A 19,513-nucleotide genomic window follows, 5' to 3' on the forward strand; every position below is an offset into this window, starting at 1 on the left:
CGTTCCCCTGAAATGTGGGCGGGGAAAGGAAGGACACGTGGAAATGTGGGCTATGTGCTGGACACGTTGCATCTGTTATCTTGTCCAATCTTCCAATGAGCTTTGGGGAAGATGTGAATATTTCCACTCTGGGGGGAGACAAGCAAACACAGGCTCTAGTCAATCCAGTGGCTGTCCCAGCCCGTAAGTGGCAGAGCCTTCTGTCACGAGGCTTGTGAAGGTCCTCAGCTCTGGACTGCAGCCTTCACTGAAACCCTGGGAAACCCAAACTCCCTGGTCCTCAGAAGTGCGGCTAGAGCTGATGCAAACAGGAAGCTGAGAAGAGCATCTTTCCGACGGTGCTGTGGGCCCCCAACACCTTCCATCTGCGGCATTTCCTAGCTGACATGACGTAAGAGCAGCATCCCGTTCACCATCCACTCCTGCGACATCACCTAAGCCTGAGTGCTAAAATGCACCTTCCAGATCCATCCTGCACATTCTTCAAAAAAGCCCAACTTCATTCACCTGCTAGTGAAGGCCTTCTGTAACCTGAGATCAATCCTGGTTCCTGCATCGCTCCACACCGATGCCCAGGGCCACACCAATGTGTCCATGGAGGAGGACTGGCTGGGGGCTTGCTGGCAGGTGCTCCCCCAGCGAGTGAGGATGCAAAGATGAATATGGCGAGAGCACTGTGCCCAAGTTGCAAGGGGTCTACATGTGTATGTGGGAGAGACAGACGAATCTGATATAAATGACCAATCAGGGTGAAAACTGCAGGCTTCCTGGGCATTGAAGTGGACAGGACTCAGCAGGAGCTCGAGGGAGACTGAAGGTGGAGGCCTGTTTTGAACCCCAGGCGGGTCTCTGTGCCCTCGGGTGACAGCCAAGACAGAACCCCACCCACCTGGGCTTTTGTCCAGAATCAATGCTGAGTTCACCACGCACTCTGGATGCCAAGCCTGAGCTCCCCTCTTATTGTTCTTCAGCTCAGCCCTTCTCCGGGGCTAGTACCCCAGATCCTGCCTGCTCTTCTTCTCTTGGGTACCAGCTGCCCATCAAGCCATGTCACCCTGTGCCTGAATCCCCAATTATTCCAAATGCCACCTTCAAGTCCCCACAATGTAAAGAAAGGGGCAGAGAGTCGCAGAAAGGAGATCTGGTAAACCAATTTGCAGAACCATGTTAAAACTCTCAAAAGAGGGGCGCCTGGGTGGCTCGGTCATTAAGCATCTGCCTTCGGCTTGGGTCATAATCCCAGGGTCCTGGGATGGAGCCCCGCATCGGGCTCCCTGCTCTGCGGGAGGCCTGCTTCTCCCTCTCCCACTCCCCCTGCTTGTGTTCCCTCTCTTGCTGTGTCTCTCTCTGTCAAATAAATAAATGGAATCTTTAAAAAAAAAAAAAAACTCAAAAGAACCGAGAGATGCAAACCCCAATGACCACGGGGTAAGCAATTTCGCTCTTTAAGTAATAATGATTAAAATTTAATCTGCAAATAGAAATTATGCTTCGGGGACTGAGGTGGGATACCACGCTAGCCCCAGCTTCCCTTGATTCTAAAGCACCTTTTGGAAAGCAACGTGGCAGAGTGCTCCCAGAGCCATGCACAGGTTCACATTCTTGCCCTGGTAATCTCGCTGCCAGGAAAGCAGCCTAAGGAAATAAACCTAAATTTGAAAACTAAGTAAATAAATATAGTGGTCAGTTTAAAAATATTCACCCGAGCATTATTCTTAATCATGAAAAACTGGGAACAACACGAAGCGATCGATAACAGGGGGATGGACCCATAAATCTCGGTCTGTTCGTGCACCACAGTGGTGTGCAGCCACTTAAAATGAGTCATAAAAACTCTACCGCAGCATGGGGCAGACACACCGCACATGGGGACAACAGGCAGGACAGGTTGCAAAGCCGAATAGATTATGTATGTCTATGTAAAACGAAATCAGATCTAGGAGAACAAGTCCTACAGAAAACGGACCAACACACCCCCATAATTGTATCAGTATGGCAGGACTGCAGGATAATTTTTGCTATTTTCCAAATATATTGATGTAAAATTAAAATAATAATTTCAAAGCTTCCTATAAGATGAGAGGAACACGCACCCCTGAGGACAGAACAGGGGTAGACTCTGAAAAGCCACCTGGAATGTGACTCGGCTCGAGAGGGCCGCATCCCAGCTATGGATCTGAAGGATGGGCCTGGGGAGAGGCTCCCAAGGATGCAGTGCCCACTGCTGTGTGGGCAGGAGGAGGGGTCTGCCGTCCCTGTCCCCTCTCCAGCTGAACCCTGAGCCATCAACGACAGGAGCTCACATGGAAGGGTCTGGTCTGAGGGTCACCCTGTGGTACGCTGGTGTGTATTATGAAGGAATGGTGACCCCCAGCCCTCCTCAAGCATTCTGGCCACTGTGGTAGTCTGCGCCCGAGAGTCTCAGGGTGGGTCAGTTCCCAATGCCTGGTGAGCGAGGCTGAATGTGGGTCTCCAACACAGCTGTCACCACGCACCCTCCGTTTGGTTTAAGAGTCAGGGTAACTGAGGAGCAGAGAAGTTATATAACTTGCCAAGTGAGATGTGAGCCCAAGGGCACCAACCAGGACTTTCTGAGTCTCATTCGGTTTCTGTCAATACCTACCCTCCCATCCTGCAGCCTGGAAACCCTAAACTCTGTGTGAGGGATTGTAATGTCTGCAGGAGCCGAGCCCACACTCCTGGCCCAGAGCTTACATTTAGGGTGGGAAATTAATGCCCCATCGGCACCGGCCCTTGTCCAGCACACGTGCATGCACACCATCACACACGCACTTGCAGCACACACATGCGGGGACCCGTGGGCATGCACATGTATGGGCACCCATGTGAGGCAGAAGTAAATACCTTTTCTCCTCGGGCTCCCTTTTCACCGCGTTCTCCTTGGAGACCCTGCGGGGAGAGGTGAAGAGCAGGAACACATTTCAGTCCCGCTTCTCTGTTCTGAAGGTCTGAGGGACACGGATAGCCTGTCCGGGAAGGCTATGGAGATCTGTGTCCCAGAACTCTCTCTCTGCACAGCAGCCTGGGCTCCTCCCTCCCGGGCCTGGGCAGCTACGCCCCCACCGGGGTGCGAGGTGAGCTCCTGGGGTTGGTCTCCTGGCCCGGATTATCCAGGTCCTCCTGGCCAGGCTTGAACACACCCTGGTCCCTGAGCTTACCTGGCCAATGGTAGGAGTGGAGTCAGTCCCCCCTGCCACGCAGAACCTGCCATCCCTTTGTGATCATGACATCTGGATCGTGAAATCTAGGTACCTTTAAGCCACATTCCTCCACCTCCTCTGGAGAGAGGGCTCCTGCCCTGTCCTGCATCCACTCTACCTTCCTCAGGAGCAGCACCCAGATCCTATGCTAGGAACTTCCTCCACTCTGTGAGCAGAGCTGCCCAACTGTCAGCCAATGTGTGGGCTTCTCTGACCATAAGATCTAAATGCAATCACTACCCCCCACCCTGCCCACAGCCACTATCCCCTTTACCATGCTTTGCTGTCCTCCAGCACTAAGCCCCATGTGACACGTTCTCTGCCTCCCCCAAGGAGAATGGGAGCCCCCTGAGGGCGATGCCTTCATTCCTTCAATACCACGTCCCCACAGTCTGGAATGTGCCTGCCACTTGATGTTCATGAGCACTTGCTAAATGAACAAATGAGTCAGTCAATGACTGCATCCATCATTGGTTAGCACAAGAATCTTGTAGAAGTGTTGCCTGCAGGCTCCTGCCCCACAGTGACATGCAGGAGCAGAGAAGGACGCACGCATGCACCTGCTCTTTTGCCACATGTAGGGTATGGAGCGAGATGCCAGGGCAGGGCCACCAGCACCCATGCAGGACCCCGCCGCTGCTCCCAGGCAGGCTCGAGGGCCAGGCCAACAGCTCGGTGCACGGCCCTGCTGGAGAGGCTTAAACGCATCCTCTGTTACTATGGAACACCCCCTCTCTCCTCTCCTTTCCTCTCCTGGAGAAAGGACCCTTGGACATTCTGTGCTGAATATGCTGAAGAGGACAGAGACTGCCCAGGCCCAGTTACTGATTCCAGGAATAATACCTACATCCTTGTCCCCAGAGAAGAGGCACAGGGCCAGAACCACACGCTGCTATCCCAGAGGGCAGAGGCTCTGTGGACCACCCAGGCCCCTGGTGGGAGCTGGACATCCCTGCCGTTTTAATTCCATCCAAGTGTCTTGGCCAGACACACACAGATCGGAGGTGTTAAATGCCCCCCAAGGCAAGGCAGGCTGCCTTGCTTGAAAATGACCTTTTACACTGCTTCTTTCATTTGGAGATAATCTCAAAGCTCTTAATGAGAACCAAAAATAGGCTCAGACACCCAAGAAGCCACCTTGCTCCTTACACACATGTCTATTTGCTCACTGCTTACTTCAAGGGGCACGTGGTTACTGAACATTCATCATGGGTCTGGCACTGTTCTAGGGGCTGGGAATTAACAGACTCCACACCCTTCTGGACTGGTGGCCTGGACAGCTGGTAAAAATGTCTTCTTTAGGTCAAGTCTCAGAAACACCTGGGCTGCCGGGTAAAAATGCAGATTCCCGGACTTCAGCCAAAGCTGCTGCATCACTGTCCGGGAATGGGGTCCTGGGAATGTGCATTTAAACCTGATCTCCAGGAGGTCCCCAAGTGCCATAACATTTTGGCATTTCTGGTCTAGAAAGAGACACCAACACTTCATTGCTATTGACACGTGCAAGGCAGTGGGTCCTCCGTGTACAGACACGGGAAGGGGATCTCTCGGGGGCCTGGGTCCCAATCCCTGCAGAAGGGAACAGGACCCCTTCCTGAGGCATGTCTTTACTTACAGGAACTCCAACGTGTCCAGGAGGCCCGGGGAGTCCAGGTGGTCCTTGGAATCCCTGCAGAAGAGTGTTTACAAGAACAGCGTGGGCAGGGGAAGGAGAGGCAGGGGCTGAGGCAACACCCAGAGATCCCTGCTTCTCCCCTGGTTGGGACAGCAGGAGTCACCAGGATTCTCACCCCCATCTGCTCAACGTCAGGGAACAGCTAGAGTGTGTTGCCTCTGAGTTCTAATGAGGCAGGTATAACAATTTCCATTTGTACCTGCCCTGTGCCTCAGGGCCTTCCCACAACCCGGCCAGGATCTGTGCCAGCTTCTGAGAAAGCTGTGTGCGTGCATTAAGTGTGGGGCGGGAAGCCATGCACACCTACTCTACACCTAAAGCCACTAGTTTTGCACCAAGATTTATCCCCTGGAGACATCGGAGGAAAGCAACACTTACCCGCATGCCCACCTCACCAGGCAGCCCCGGCTCTCCTGGGTCCCCCTGCACACACAACACAGTGCTGATCAGAACCCAGTGTGACACAGGCCCAGGCACGCCAGGGCAGCCCAAGCCTCGGGGGCATCCGTGTTGGGAACGCAAAACCCATCACAGACACAAAGTAACGACCAATGAAAGGAGACCCAGGCTGCCCTTGGGAGATGTCCCACGAGCAAAGGAGCTGGTCGCCTTCATTACAAGGGTCACAGCTCAACCCCCTCACTCGGGCTGCTAGAGGTCAGCAGAACCAGCTTCAGACACAACAGTGGAGGAAGCAGTTACTGGAGTGACAGGGAGGGCCTTCTGCATGGAGGAGCCTGGCCATCCGGAGGGGAGCCAGAGGGGTCTGTGGAGTATGGAGCCCCCCTTTCTCTCCTGCTCTCCACCCCAGACCTCCTGTCCTGGAGCGCTAAAGGCTGCAGACATGGAAGGGGCTCATGGTCAAGGCTCCCGCTCTGAGGCCCGCTCACATGTGGCGAACATCACCAAGGGAACACCGAGAACCCATTTCCCTTTGGGTTCTTGGTGAGGAGGATCACTTGGCCCTGGAGTAGACTACCCTGCCCAAGTTGATCACTTTTGGCCTGGGTTTCTGGAGCGTGTTCCAACTCAGAGGCAGGGAGTGGAGAGGTGGAGTCGGGGAGCTGATAAGAGGGAGGCTGGGGGCCACATGCAGGGGACGGGGTGCTGCTTGGTCCCACCCCAACTCCTCAAGCTATGAACTAGGGACCCCGGGGAGTCCAAAGTGCATCACTTTGGGCCTGGACTTCATTCCAGGCCTGGGCACTGGGACAACCAAGACCTCCCATGCAGAACTGCTTGTCAACTGAGTGAGAAACTCACTTCCCGTGCCCATGGCAACCACTGCGGCTGGTGTCATTAATATGATTAGGCTGACCTCCGGGGACCTGGGAAGGTCCCGGTACACATGAGCCCCAGCTCACGCCTGGCCCCAGCAGAGGCCGCCCCGCTCAAGGACACGGGCTCTGACCAGGAGCTGCCTGTGGGGAGGGCGGTGGGAGCAGACGTACCCGCGTGCCTTTGTTGCCGTCTCTCCCAGGGGGACCGGGCAGGCCCAGGGAACCCTACGACAGAGAGAGAGCGTCAGTCAGTGCAGGATAAAGAGCACAGGGAATGCAGATTCTCAGGCTTCACTGGAGACCTACCGCATCGGTCGGGGTCCACATTTTAACAAGACCCCCAGGGTCCGTACGCACCTGCCAGCCCTATGTCCCCCCCGCCCCGCCCAACTCATAGCGTGGCCCTTCCTTGCTCCGGGCTCAACATCATACACCCAAAGCACAGTGTTTTCAATCTGGGCCGGATGGACACTGGGCCGGATGCTCCTTTGTTGGGGCTGTCCTGGGCACTGCAGGATGTCCAGGCACATCTGGCCCTACCCACCGGTGGCACTCCATAGTGGCGACAACCAAACGCGTCTCCAGATACTGTCACAAGTCCGCTGAGGCAAACTCGCCCCTGGCTGAGCACCACTGGGCGACAACAGGTGTCTAGAAGGATTTCTTAAGCTGGTGCACACTCCATTCTAATGGATCACATGCAGAAGCCTGTGATAGGCATACTTATGGGACAGCTGTGGGCAGGAAGGGGTACACGGGCCAGGCTGCTCGCCTTCCACACACATCCTGGAGAGCACATGGAGGGCATTTAAACCCAGGAACTCCAGGATCTCTGAGCTCCTGTCCGACTCAGACACCCTTCAATTCAAATCAAAGGATTCTGCCAGGACCTCCAGCCCAGCCTCCCCTCTCTGTCAATTTTCTGTAGGACACTGAGCAAGTCAATGTCTCTTTCCAGGCTCTCCCATCTGTGAAATGAGGTTATTGGACATTCAAACGCATGTGCAAGCTGGTGAATCTGTAAGTAATAGTAAGCAAACACTGTGTGCTGCATCACGTCTTCTGGTTCTACCGCCTTATGCAGTCCTCAAATAACCCTGCGGGATAGGTCTCCCCGTTTTCTCAAAGGCGTGTCAGACCTTGTACGTTTCCAGTGTTCACCTATAAATGAAGACGCGTGCATGCGTCCATACACATGCACACACAGACATACTTCTATAATTTCTATGAAGTGCCTTCCACGGACGCGACATTCCTTCTAAGTTAGTGTGATATGGAAAAGACAGACCGATAACTGGGGCTCTGATGTCAGACAGACATGAGTCTGCATCCCAGCTCTGCACCTTTCCAGCTGTGGGACCTCGTACGCAGCCACCCTGGATGGCCGTGTGCGTCACCGGCCTGTCCCTGTGTGGACAACGAGGCCAGCAGCAGCATTGCTCCCGTGAGCGAGGGCTTGGCAATGCAGCGCACGGTCAGCGGTGGGGCCGGCCCGGGCTTCCGGGCAGCCTGCGGTCAGCACAGCTGTCCTGCCCGCGATCACGGAGGGAGTAGGCAGCACCACACTGCCCAGGCAGACTCATGGCAGGGAAATGAGACCGTCCCCTGTGTGCCACACACATAATACGCTGGCAGGGGCGGGGGGCGGCGGGTCACAGGAGATGCACCCTCCCGCCCTCACGGAGCAAGTTCACAGTGCAGACGGGGTGCCTGTGCTCACGCAACACACCCATCTGCTGGTTAGTGGTGTTTGGTTCTTAGACTCGGACCAGGAGGCTCTAGTCCTGGAGACTGAAGGGACTGGTGAACGTGAGGAAGCTTCCAGAAGGGATGTCTCCAGGTGAGGCAGCCTGCGGAGGGAGGCATCAAGGACCCAGCAGACTGAATGCCAGGTCCTGCCACCCTCACTTAGCGGAAGGAGGGCCACCTGAGGCAAAGGACTTCATGTCTGGGGGGCTCGGTTTCACTTTCCGTGAAATGGGAATAATCACAGCTACTGTGAAGTTTTTTAAGTATTAAATGTCTCTGCAATGCTCCACATAACATTGCCAAAGTTGCTCTGGATGATACCAGTTCGATGTGTAATTAAATTGTGAGGGGTTGGGGAAAGGTGGGGGTTCTTCAGTCAAATAGGTTTGTGAAATACAGAGTTAAACCCAGTTAAACAGGGTCCTTTGCAGCAGGCTTCCTTGAAGCCTTGAATCTGCTTGGTGGTGGTGGTCGTCCAGTGTCCTCGCCTACCCACCCGATCTGCCCACGGAATGCGTGAGGGACTGCAGTGGCTCAGTGCACGCACAGGGAGACGCGCCCAGGCTTTTCTGCATCTCATCACGGGCAAAACCGAGTCCTTTTCCACCTGTGTCAGGGAGACCGGGCCGCCACTGGCAGGGGCTTGAAAGTGCTGGAAAGGAGAGTTATTTACAGACTAAGAGGAGGAAATATGGGACCGTCTCCAGTGGGCAAGCATTGTACTCAGGTGCGATTCAGGGAGCGAGACTTCCTCGTTGGTCTTCAGGTACGTGTGGCTGTCCTTGGTTGGCTACAAGGGGCAGGCGAGCAAGCTATGGATGTTCCACAAGAGGACGTGTTGTTCAATGTTAGGGACCCGGGGTTTCCTCGGCACCAGTGGGAGTCGGGTGCTTCCTGGGGTCAAACCTCCGGTGGCATCCTCGAGGGAAGGGCTGCCCCAACAGGCCGTGTCTCAGCCACAATTTACATATCCGCACAAGGGGGATGAACCCCCGCCCCGCCGTGAGTACGTGCCTTCCAGCGGTGCCTCGAACTCGTCCCAGGACACTCCGACAAGAACGAGGCAGCTATGATCTACACTTAGTAGTTTATCAAATGCAAGCACAGAGATTCCATCATGTGTCCAAAGTTGCAGTGTCTATACCCAGAAGACCCACTCGGGGCCCCAGGACCTGCCTCTCTGCGGCATTTGCACGCGCTGGGTCACCGGATGCTCGCAGTCCTGCGGGCCAGGCAGTCCCCACTCCATCTGGAGCACTCGGGCACAGAGGGCCATGGCTTTCTCGAGCCCACGCAGCCACTAACGTGGCTGCTGACACTGCAAGCAGCCGTGCTTGCACGCCCAGCCCAGCCCCACTGCCCTTCTCCAGGGACCCTGTCCCTCCCCCGCAGCCTCACTTCCCAGGAAAGCAGCAGAGCTCCTTCAACTGCCTGCCTGGAGGCGGGCACCCCAAGTCAGGCCAGGACGCTGGTGGTCAGGAATAGGGCGGGCTCAGCTCCCCGGCTGCCCGGTCTCCAAGTTTTATCCCCTGCCGCGTCCTGCACCGATCTGAGCAGATGGCATGGACATCTGCAGATGGCAGGGACCGCAGCCTACTTAACTCTTGCTTCTCTACAACTCTAGGGCTAAATTAAAGATTTCCCAAAAGGAGGGATGTCCGAGAAGAGTAAAGACCTCCTTGGAGGAAATGCCCTCGATGGTGCTTCCCCCCCACAACCAGGCCTATTGCGGGACGTGTGCAGAGCTCCCTCTAGGTGTTGGTTACCCAGTTAAGACGGCGGGTCCTTGAAAGGCCAGTCTGTCTTCTGGCTGCTGCAGCTGAAGGCAGGGGAAGGGGTGTCTTGGTGGGCTCCTGCCTCAGGAATAAAGGGGGGAGGGCAGCAGGGCATTGGAGCTCCCAGGACCGTCTAATAAAGGGGGCCGGGGAGGAGACCAGAGACAATGCCAGAGGGAACTCCAGAGAGTTCCGGAACCTTCCCTTTGCCCAGCTGTCACATTCCAGCCTTGCTGGCACTTCCCAATACACACCCAACATGTATCTGGATGAATCTGTCTCATTCGCTGACAGGAGCTCCAAGAGGTGGGGCGTCAGGGCTCCAGCACCTACCTCCCTGTCACCACGGCCTGCTCTGCACAGGACCCCACAAGTGCTGTCTGCTCCAACCCCTTCCTGAGCCCTGTGGGCTCCTAAGCGAGACAGCAGGGACTTTTAAGTTAGCCTTGCAGGTATGAACCCCCAGGGACACAGGGAACAGCAGGGCGTTGTAGAAAAACAGTGGTCTCGAGAGCCAGCCAATTGAGGCTTCAAACTCTCCATCACTTAGTACTAATGGCCGTGGCCTAGTTAGTGAAATGCTCTAATACCCAGTCTTCATCTGTAAATAGGGACCACAAATATAGCTACAGGATCCGTGCTTCCCGAGGACATGGGCAGCTCGGCAAACTGTTTGAAAGCAGCAGTCACTTCTGCTTTGTGATGAGTGGGCCACCCTTGTTTTGTAGCCTAAGGAATTGACTTGAGGCCTCTTTAGAGGCGAATATTTCCTCTAAGAGAATAGCATCTCTTTTCAATCTTATTTTACATGGTTAGGATAACCAAGCCAGCACTGCAAAAAAGATCCTGAAAATTTCCACTTGCAAATCCTCATGAGATCCAGGCATTTATTAGACGGGTTCCTGCTCTTATGAAAATTGTCAACCTGAACCAAATATTTCATGTTTCCACATCACCTCAGCTTGGCCTCCCAGAACACCACCACGCCCTATGATACACCTTCCCAAATCCCCCGGGGGGGGGCTCCCCATTGGCTGCCTGCAGCAGCTTTGCGAAGGGCAAGTTACAGCTCAGGGCTGCAAGCTCTATCCCCTCAGGAAACTCACCCGCCCTCTCTGAGCCTCATTTCATGGAGACCTATGCTGCTTTCAGATTGGGAAAAAGGGTGTGGACATAATTAAAAATGCCAGTTGTTGGTATAGTTCTGAGAATGAGGAACACATTCTCCAGCCCATGGGGTGGGGGTCAACTAAAGGAGAATGGAGTTGGTCCGGGAATTGGTCAAGTCAGGCACAGAGGGATTTTTAAAGGGAATATGTGTCACTAAGGATCCACATAAAGTATAACAAAAGTAAGGAAATGGAGGGAAGGAAGGAAGAAAAAAGGGAGAGAGAAGGGAAGGCAAGGGAAGTAGACTGGGGGAGAAGGGTCTGGACTGCCATGGAGCCTCTGCCACCTGTTAGCCACGTAGAACAAGTGACCTCCCCTCCTAGGTCTCAGCTGCTCCACCTGTGCAAGAGGTAACGTGAGAAGAATTGTACCTCTGGCCCGAGGTGGCCGGTAGATGCTTGGAGACGGTGCCTGGGGAAATGCTGTGTATACAAGCAAGTTCACACAAGCATCAGGAACTGCTATTTTGGGTAAACTATCTGAACCTCCACTCTTCATCTGTGAAAAGGCACTCACCCAGATCAAGAGGATAATAGATAATGCATATGAAGCCCTTTACAGAAGATGACCAGGGCTTCGGGAAGAGGGGCCTCCCCCAGTTCATACTCAGGGCATTGATGCCTCATCAAGGCGGACCTCTCTGCCCAACCCCCCCCCAACACAGAAACTGCCTCCACGGTCTCACTGGGAGCCCCCAGGAGGGTAATATATGGCAGCAGCTATCCGCCCATGCCCACTTTCAGAACCAGAGCTCCAGGAATTATGGAGTTACCTCATTGGGCAAAGTACAGAGAAAAGAGAGAGCAAGCATTTCCCCTGTTCTTTTGGTTAATTAACTATCAGGGCTTTTTCTAAATGTTGACAAAGAGCTCGCTTCATCCCTAGAGGTGCACATTAGTATCCCTTGCAGTTCACCTGTAAGAGACAGAGGAGGTCCTGCAGGTGGGGTCTGAGGAGTCCTCTGGGCAGTGGTCCCCAAAATGTGGCTCCTGGACCAGCAGCATCAACATCAGCATCCCCTGGGCCTTGTTAGGAAGGCATATTCTCTCGTCTCCCTCCCAGCCCCACCGAACCAGATGCTCTGGGTGTGGGGCCCAGCAAGCTGGTTTAATAAGCACTCTCGGTGATTTGGATGCTGCCAAGTCTGAGAACCACGGCTCAGCACTGATAAATGCTGGCCGTGCGGTCAGAAAACATGAGCACAGCTCCTGGCTCGGCCACACGGAGAGAAAAACTCACTTGGCTCCTGGTCACACGGCTAATATGCTTATAAAATGAGGGCAGTGGTATTTGCCTCCAAACTAAATAGCATGTGCGTGAGTCCTGGCAGTCCACGGTCTCTATAAATACCAGGTACTGTTATAATCTCAGATACTCTACAAATTATTCTACGAGAACCAAGGAAAGGAAAGGACACCCCATACTGTGATCAGCCCACGTGGAGCACATTTTCTAATAACTCTCTAGGCTTCATGAGGCTTGCAGAGCTACAGAGGCCCCCCTGGGGGGGGGAGGCAGAACCCCGACATTTTCCAGCTGTCATCTGTCCCTGGGGATAAGACCTCACCAATGCCCAGGACACAGAAGACGTCATCTGGTGTATAAAAAATGGAACACTACACTGGTGTAATGGTAATTATACTTAACATTTATGAGCACTTTTTACAAATAGAAGTCATTTATTTTCATTAGCTCATTTCGTCCTTACAGCAACCCTCTGAGACGAATAGTAGTATAGTTGTCAATTTATAGACAAATAAAGTAAGGGCTAAGGGGTTAAGGAACTGCATGGTGGTCCACAGCTGCCATGTGGCCGAGCGGGGTCAGAAGCCGCCAGTCTGTGTCCAGGGCCATGCCCTCAGCCTCCCTTCTCCCCCCACCCCCTGTCCCACTGTCCAGCAGCCCAGCATTTGCTCTTCCCACAAATACTCTCCGCCTCCTATACAAAGCCCTAGGTCCTGTGACTGGTCCATTAAGCTTGGCAAGTGCCTGAGTGTCAGATGGAGGTGGGGAAAGGTACAGACTTTCCTATTCCAGCTCTGCCTGGGGCTGTGAGATCCTGTGAACTCAAAGCTTCCCAACATCAACATGTCATTCAGCACCATGGACAGAGTCTGCGGCGCCATGATTCTCTCAGCGTTTTGGCCCCAACCCCACAAGGCTACTTGAGGGCACATAAGCAGCTAAACTCATTTTCCCCGAAACCCTTTAATTATTATAAAAATAGAAGGCCTTCAACCACAGTTATCCAACTCGATAACCATGAATAATGCACATTAACGCACAGGCTAAGAATAGGAGATGGGGCTGCTGATTAAGCCAGCCGTGAGCAAAGGGAAAGAGACCCAGAGCTAGAGGCAATGGCATGAATATATCTTAGAAGTTTCACACATACAAACACACACATACAATTTATGGATCAGAAGCTCTACGATGTAGTCGTTACATAAAATAAGTTGAGGGTTAAGTTAAGAAGGTTGTTGGGAAGTGAGGGACATGGTTTTTGAGGGTCAAGGCTTCTCAGATACCAGCCCTGCTTTCAGGGAAGGGCAGAGAGCTGGCAGTGGCCATGCAATGGATAGGAGTGGGTCACTCTGTGACCTCGGGCATGCCCCAGACTCCCTGAGGGGTTGCAGGAGGCTGATACTAAATTAAACAGCCTGGCACATAGCAAGAGCTCCATAAGAGCAGTTATGATTCTTTCCACTACGTGGCACTTTCTTTGAGACCAAGTCACCACACCACTCCATATAAAGTCACTACAGGTTGGCCACTGAATTCTGCACGGCTCCTACTGCTAATGTCTCCATCCCATTCTCAGAAACAATCAGTGAAATGAAAGTGTGCCCACTACCCCTTGTTGTGCCGCACTTTTCACTTACACCAGAAACCCCTGATGTGTAGAAGCATCTTGTGGTTTCTGGAGACCTTTCTTGGGCCCTGGTCTGGAAAAGAGGCACCAGGAAGAAAATCCCTATTTGGCACTCTTCTTTCCCCACCAATTCTGCAATCCATTCTATAAAGACTCCATGAAATCTCATCTCGAAGTTTCAAATAAAGCCTGCCCTGGAAAGACACCCAAGGAAGAACTAGCTCGGGGCGGGGGGGGGAAGGATCTGTCCTTTTACTTTGCAGACAGCCCACGGTGTGTCTGTCATGTTGGCATCAGAAGGGTGCCTTTGTGAGAGCTGGTCTGCTGTCCCCTGCAGGGGGCTCCAGGCACTGCTGTGACTGCCTCACAGAAAGGGCCCTCGGTGAGCTAAGACCAGGCTCGAATGGGAATATCACTTCCAGGTCTTACCAGCTCTGCCCTATCAGTTGTGCAGTGGCCAGAGTGACTTTCTCCTGGACACTCTTCATCATCCTCTGAGCACCCCACTTTTGCCATCAGGTGCAAATAGCTTGCATTAATCATACCTCAAGGCTCATGTCCCTCATTTTGCTGTCCCTCCCCAGTCCCCAGGAGCCCTGCCTGCCCCTAAATGAATAGCTGTTAGGATTTTGAACAAGCCAGAGATATTATAAACTACATTGTCCTCTTCCTATAGCTTCTTACAGTGAAAACATCAATGTGTGTATTTTCCAAGTACCAGTGGCTTTTCCACGAAATGGGGAGAATGCCACCTTCCACCTGTGCTCACTGGAAGGAATGAATGAGAAGGTGCCCTTGGGACTGCCTGGCTCCATGCATGAGGGCTCAAAGGTTCCTGGGTCAGTAGCATCCCTAGTATTTCAAGAGGCAGAGGGCAATGGTGGATGCACAAGGAGGAAACCAGTCTCCAGGGAGAGAAATACTGAGACAAGGCCCCGGGAAATATGAACCCAGAATTGGAAGGAGACATGCAGAGGAAGGGTCTCTTGGGGCCCTGTCACAGCAGGTATGAAGTGCACTCCAAATACATGGACTTTATCTGCCACGTAACACGTGGCGCTGAGCAGTGGTCAACAGGGGATTTGTCACAACGGCATTTTACATAAAACGCAAATTCACGCGCACATGCATGTTTCCAACAGGATGGCGAGCGTAAGCCAGAGGAGGACACTTCTTTGGAACGGAGGAAGTCCAGGCGCCCTCCCCCACTGCTGGAAGGGACTTTTCGGCAGGTGGGCCCCCAATGTCCCTCAAGCCAGCTGCCTTTCCTGAGAGGCTGGATGCTTCATGGTCCACAGCGAAGTGGAGGGCCTGCTTTGTCCTCGAGGGCCATGTGCAGAACCTGCTGCTCTTCTCAGACCTGGGGATCAGGCTGCCTCTGCTGACTGCTAGGAACCTCGCTTCCCAACAACCCTTCTTAATTTCATCATGATGGCCTTGGACTCTCTCCTCAGTTTTCCATGTGGCATCTTCTTTAGCTTTGTGATGGCCCAGCACATGAAGACTCTCCTATGCGAGGACACTCGGTAGGACACTCAGGCTTGCTGCTCATGGCTCTGGCATCCTCTTTAGGACATTCAGCTGAAGTTTCTAGAAGGCAGCACCTGGGCTACTTGTTGGACTCAGATTCCTCCTTTACCACGTTGGTCTTGTCAGGCTTATGATCCCGGCAAGGATTGAAGAAAACCATAAAAGACAAGGAACTGATGTTTGTGTGACCTAAAACTCTGTCTGCTACCCAGCCAGCCAGCCCAATAAAATTCAGCTGAGTTTCTGATATTCGCTCCCATATTTTTTCTGGTGCACCACACCGTGAAATCTGAGCACAAAATCCATATGAGCTTTTATTTATTGCCATATGGATTTCTGTGGAAATGCTTAAGGAAGGACTTTCTGGTGGTTGTCGTTTCTGAGTTTCTTCGCTTCTACCAACTGCTGAGTGCTGAGCTGCTGACCCAAGCATGGCTTTACAGGACACTCTGCCCCAATTTCATCCCCTGTAGGTCTCAGGTGCCCTTGGTAGCTATAGGGCGTGATCGGGGCTGAGGAGGGGCTGCAGAGCCCTCTCCCTATGCTGTCCCCTACTGTGTTCCACTCCAGGGAATTGGAGCCCTGCCCCACCTCCCCGCCCTGGTCCGGGCCCCTCCTGCCTGAGGCCCCCTCCCACACCCCAGCCCCACTCTAATTGCCACATTAACACCAGCTGCTGGTCATAAGGAGGACAACGCTGGCGGGAAATGCATCGCGTCGTGTATCTTAGCAGCTGGAAAGGTTGCGGGCACGATCACTCAGCAATATCACTTATAAGGATCCATTTCAATAGGCCCGACCTCTGAGCATCACCTCACCCGGCTCCAACTGGCTCATTTCACCACAGCAAAATGGAGGCAGGGATGTCAAGGCTCCATCCTCACAGCCGTGGGCCCAGGGGAAAGAACCTCTGTCTCTGGGCTTCGAGGCAGAAGTACTGAGTTTGTCTGGTTTGAGCTAACTTGGATAATGTGCTTGAACTGATTACCGTGCTCAGGGAAAGGCTGGGGCCCGGATGGCTGGCACCCGATTCTTGCTAATGCTTGCCCAAGTCATTATTTAACAGGTGCCGTCAAAGTTCTTTCCCAGATACCCTCACTGGACCCTCACGTCCGCCTGAGGAGAGCACATGGTGGGTTCTAGTATCTTCCATGCACAGGCGAGGAAATCAAGGCACCAAGAACTGTGGAGAACCCTCCCTATGCACCACAGTTATGCGGCAGGAGGGGGCAGCACCAGGGTCCCAAAGCCTGACCCTCAGCCACTGCCACGTTCTGCCTTCTGGACCCACCGGCCGTCCTGCCGTCCAGTGCTCGGCAGACCCCTGTGCTGGGAGACAGGGCGCTTTTTCCAAAATCACACCACTTTGGGATTTCCCGCATAAACAGTTGTGAAGATCCTATACTTAAAAGGATTTTCATCATGTTAAGATTAGGACTTAGTCTTTGGTTAAATGCTTACAGACCTTGTAACACCAGGATGAGTAATTAACAGTACACATGAAACACCCCAAATCCCACTACCCCAGTATGCTGGTGGTTTGCCCTGCGCACGCGCCCTTTTATGAGCGAGCACATAGGGCTTCCTAGGCTGTATCTTATTTGCATTATGTTGCATGCCTAGCTCCCTATCGCAAGGTGTTCCTAATTTTCACTCGTGCCCATCTGGTTTCTGTAATGTGATGTTCCATTAGGTTGTTCCCATTTTTCGTTGCTGTTGTAGTTGTCAAGAGTTCTTATAAAAAAACAGAGTCAGCTTGTGGTAATTTTGTTTCTGCTTCTGTTTCTCCCTTCATATGAATTATGCTCATGATAATTTCCTAGACATTTTTTTTTGGTTTCATTTCTTAGCACCCCCCACAGTAGAACACCAAGTATCCTAGGAAACCCTCAGGGTGCTCTGCTGATGTGACCATCCTCTGCTCCTCCGTCCCTTGAGGCCCAGGCAGGGTCCTCAGTGTGCAAACAGCGTGGGGAATGGAGGCCACAACCTGGCTCCTTAGGGACCAGTAGGAAGAATCACACTCTGGATGGCATGACTGCGTTCAGCACGCCTCCTCTGCAGAACAGGTGAATGAGCGCCTGGACGGGGGCCCAACCTCCTCTCTCACATACTGGGTACTTAAATACTATCTATTAAAGAAACACATTCACTCTTGTATGGATTTTAGCAATATCTTCTAGCAGAAAAGACAAGAAAGACAAGGGACAGATTTTTACACGTGTTTATCACGTGCCAGGGACGAAGCCAGGTGCTTTCAATATCAACCTCCTATAATCCCCACAACAGCCCTACAGGGTAGGTATCAATGTTCCCATTTTACAGATGAGAAGCTGAAGCTCTCAGAGAAGACACCAGCCAAAGATCACTCGGCCACTGCAGAGCTGGGATCCAAACCATGTCTGCCCAGCTCCCCAAACCTGCTTTCTTTCCATCACCTGAGCCCACGTGTGAGCACAAAACCAAGGCTTCCTCTTCCCTCCTTCCTCCCAGATGCCAGATTTGCAAGGAAAAGAGGCAGAGATGTCCCCAAAGTCCCACTGGGCAGGAGGCCTGCAGAGAGAAACTGGAGCGGACGTGCTGGCTTGCAGACACCAGAGGGCGCTATGGGCCCAGGAAAGGGACACAACCGAGCAGCTCTGGGCTTCCTCCTTGGCGGCATTGGTCCCCAGAGCAGAAGGACCCTCAGGATGCTCACCGGAAACTCACATTTTGGACTTGTTTCTGTTGTTCCTAAATCTCTTTCTACCAGTGGGGCTCACGACCCGGCTAATGCTACAGACTTCATGTCCATGGCTCAGTGCCCATCGGAAGGAACCCTCATGCCAGCGTCTCACTGTGCTGGTCAATCTCTGCAGGGAAGAGCCGAGGGCGGAGAGTACAGAGGTCGTCACCCCTCCCTGCTCCCCATGACTCCACTGGAAATGGTCCCGACCAGCCCAGGGCTGGGGCTCTACACCCTCATCACCGCCACCAAGACAGCTGCAAAGTGACTGGAAATTGCGGGTGTAACAGAAACAGCATCACCAGCTCGAGCGCTCCCTGTGCCAGGCGCTGCGTCACACCCTTCACGCGCCTTCTCTCCTTTAGTCCCACCCAGTTCTATGTGGTGGAACCGGGATACTTCCCTTTTCCCCTTTTACAGAAAAGGAAACTGACGCTCAGAGTCGCCCCAGGACAGACATGCGGTTAGCACGAGGCGGAGCCGGATTCTGCAGTCGGCGACCCCTCCTGGGTCCAGCTGGCCCTCAGTCTTGGATGGCGGGGGTCAGACATCCACTCATCAATCCGCTCGTTTGGCAAGCGCGTACTTAACGTCAGCTGCCTCCCAGATGCTTGGGAGGTTCATCCTCCCTTCCTCTCCTTTTATGGTCCCAATGCCTGGGCTGTGGGCAGCATCCCCTAAAAGGCTGTCCCCCTTACTTTAGCCTGATTTCATATATATATTAAAACACTGGGGGAGATTGGCCCCAAGGACCCCACAGTGAATATGGGAACCAGAGAGGAGGCTAGCTTCCAAGACAAGGGGCAGAAGCAGCCCAGGAACATGGCACCACACAATGGTCTTGGGCATCTGACAGGGGAGCCGAGGAGAGTCAGGAGGCCAAGCGCTCCAGCAGCTGTTCAGCTGTGTGACCTGGGGCCAGTCACCTACCTTCTTTGAGAGCCGGTTTCCTCAGCTGCTGGGGAAGGGGAGCCTCAATCAGCCCCGCAGCCTCCCTTCACTTAAGTAATAACCAGAGTTTGTGTTTCCCATCATCCGACTAACTTGTGACCTTGGGCTGGTCACTTGACCTCTAAGCTTTGCTCTCCCCATCTGTGAAATGCGCATAAGTTGCGCCCTCTCTAAAGCGCTGGCTTCATCATGAGACATAAGGTATGGGGCACATTGGCCCTCAAGAAGGGCAACACACATCATCTCAGTGGTTAATTACACACCAGAAATATAAGACACACAACCACAATCAGAGAAATATGATTCCTGGGCCCACTGGGCTCCAGTCCATCCAATCCCCTCGCCCAAGGCAACTGCTCTGGAGAGAATATTCGAGTGAAGCCAGTTTTTTGGGCCCTGTCCAAGTGCATTAGTCACCGTGGCCTTCTCTTTCCTGTGGACTCTATCGGTCCCCTTGACCCACACTGGCCTCACCTCATCCTCAAGGGGTAATGCGAAGCAGAAGACTCTAAGTTACGAGTTAAGAGAGCCCCAGGGGCTCAGGCTGGGGTGGGCTGATCACCAA

At 53.3% G+C, this 19,513-nt stretch overlaps 1 protein-coding gene across 1 annotated transcript in view; it reads right to left on the minus strand.

Moving 5' to 3' along the window:
- The window catches only part of COL22A1 (collagen type XXII alpha 1 chain), a 247,120-nt gene that overhangs the window by 147,557 nt on the left and 80,050 nt on the right, over positions 1 to 19,513 (minus strand). The window contains exons 13-16 of the mRNA XM_032416080.1: positions 6,348 to 6,401; positions 5,275 to 5,319; positions 4,837 to 4,890; positions 2,866 to 2,910 (exon numbers count right to left, since the gene is read on the minus strand). Coding sequence (XP_032271971.1) covers positions 2,866 to 2,910; positions 4,837 to 4,890; positions 5,275 to 5,319; positions 6,348 to 6,401 — 198 coding nt within the window. The remainder of the gene's footprint in view (positions 1 to 2,865; positions 2,911 to 4,836; positions 4,891 to 5,274; positions 5,320 to 6,347; positions 6,402 to 19,513) is intronic.

Source organism: Phoca vitulina, unplaced genomic scaffold, assembly GCF_004348235.1.
Source record: "Phoca vitulina isolate PV1807 unplaced genomic scaffold, GSC_HSeal_1.0 scaffold18, whole genome shotgun sequence".
Classification (NCBI taxonomy): domain Eukaryota; kingdom Metazoa; phylum Chordata; class Mammalia; order Carnivora; family Phocidae; genus Phoca; species Phoca vitulina.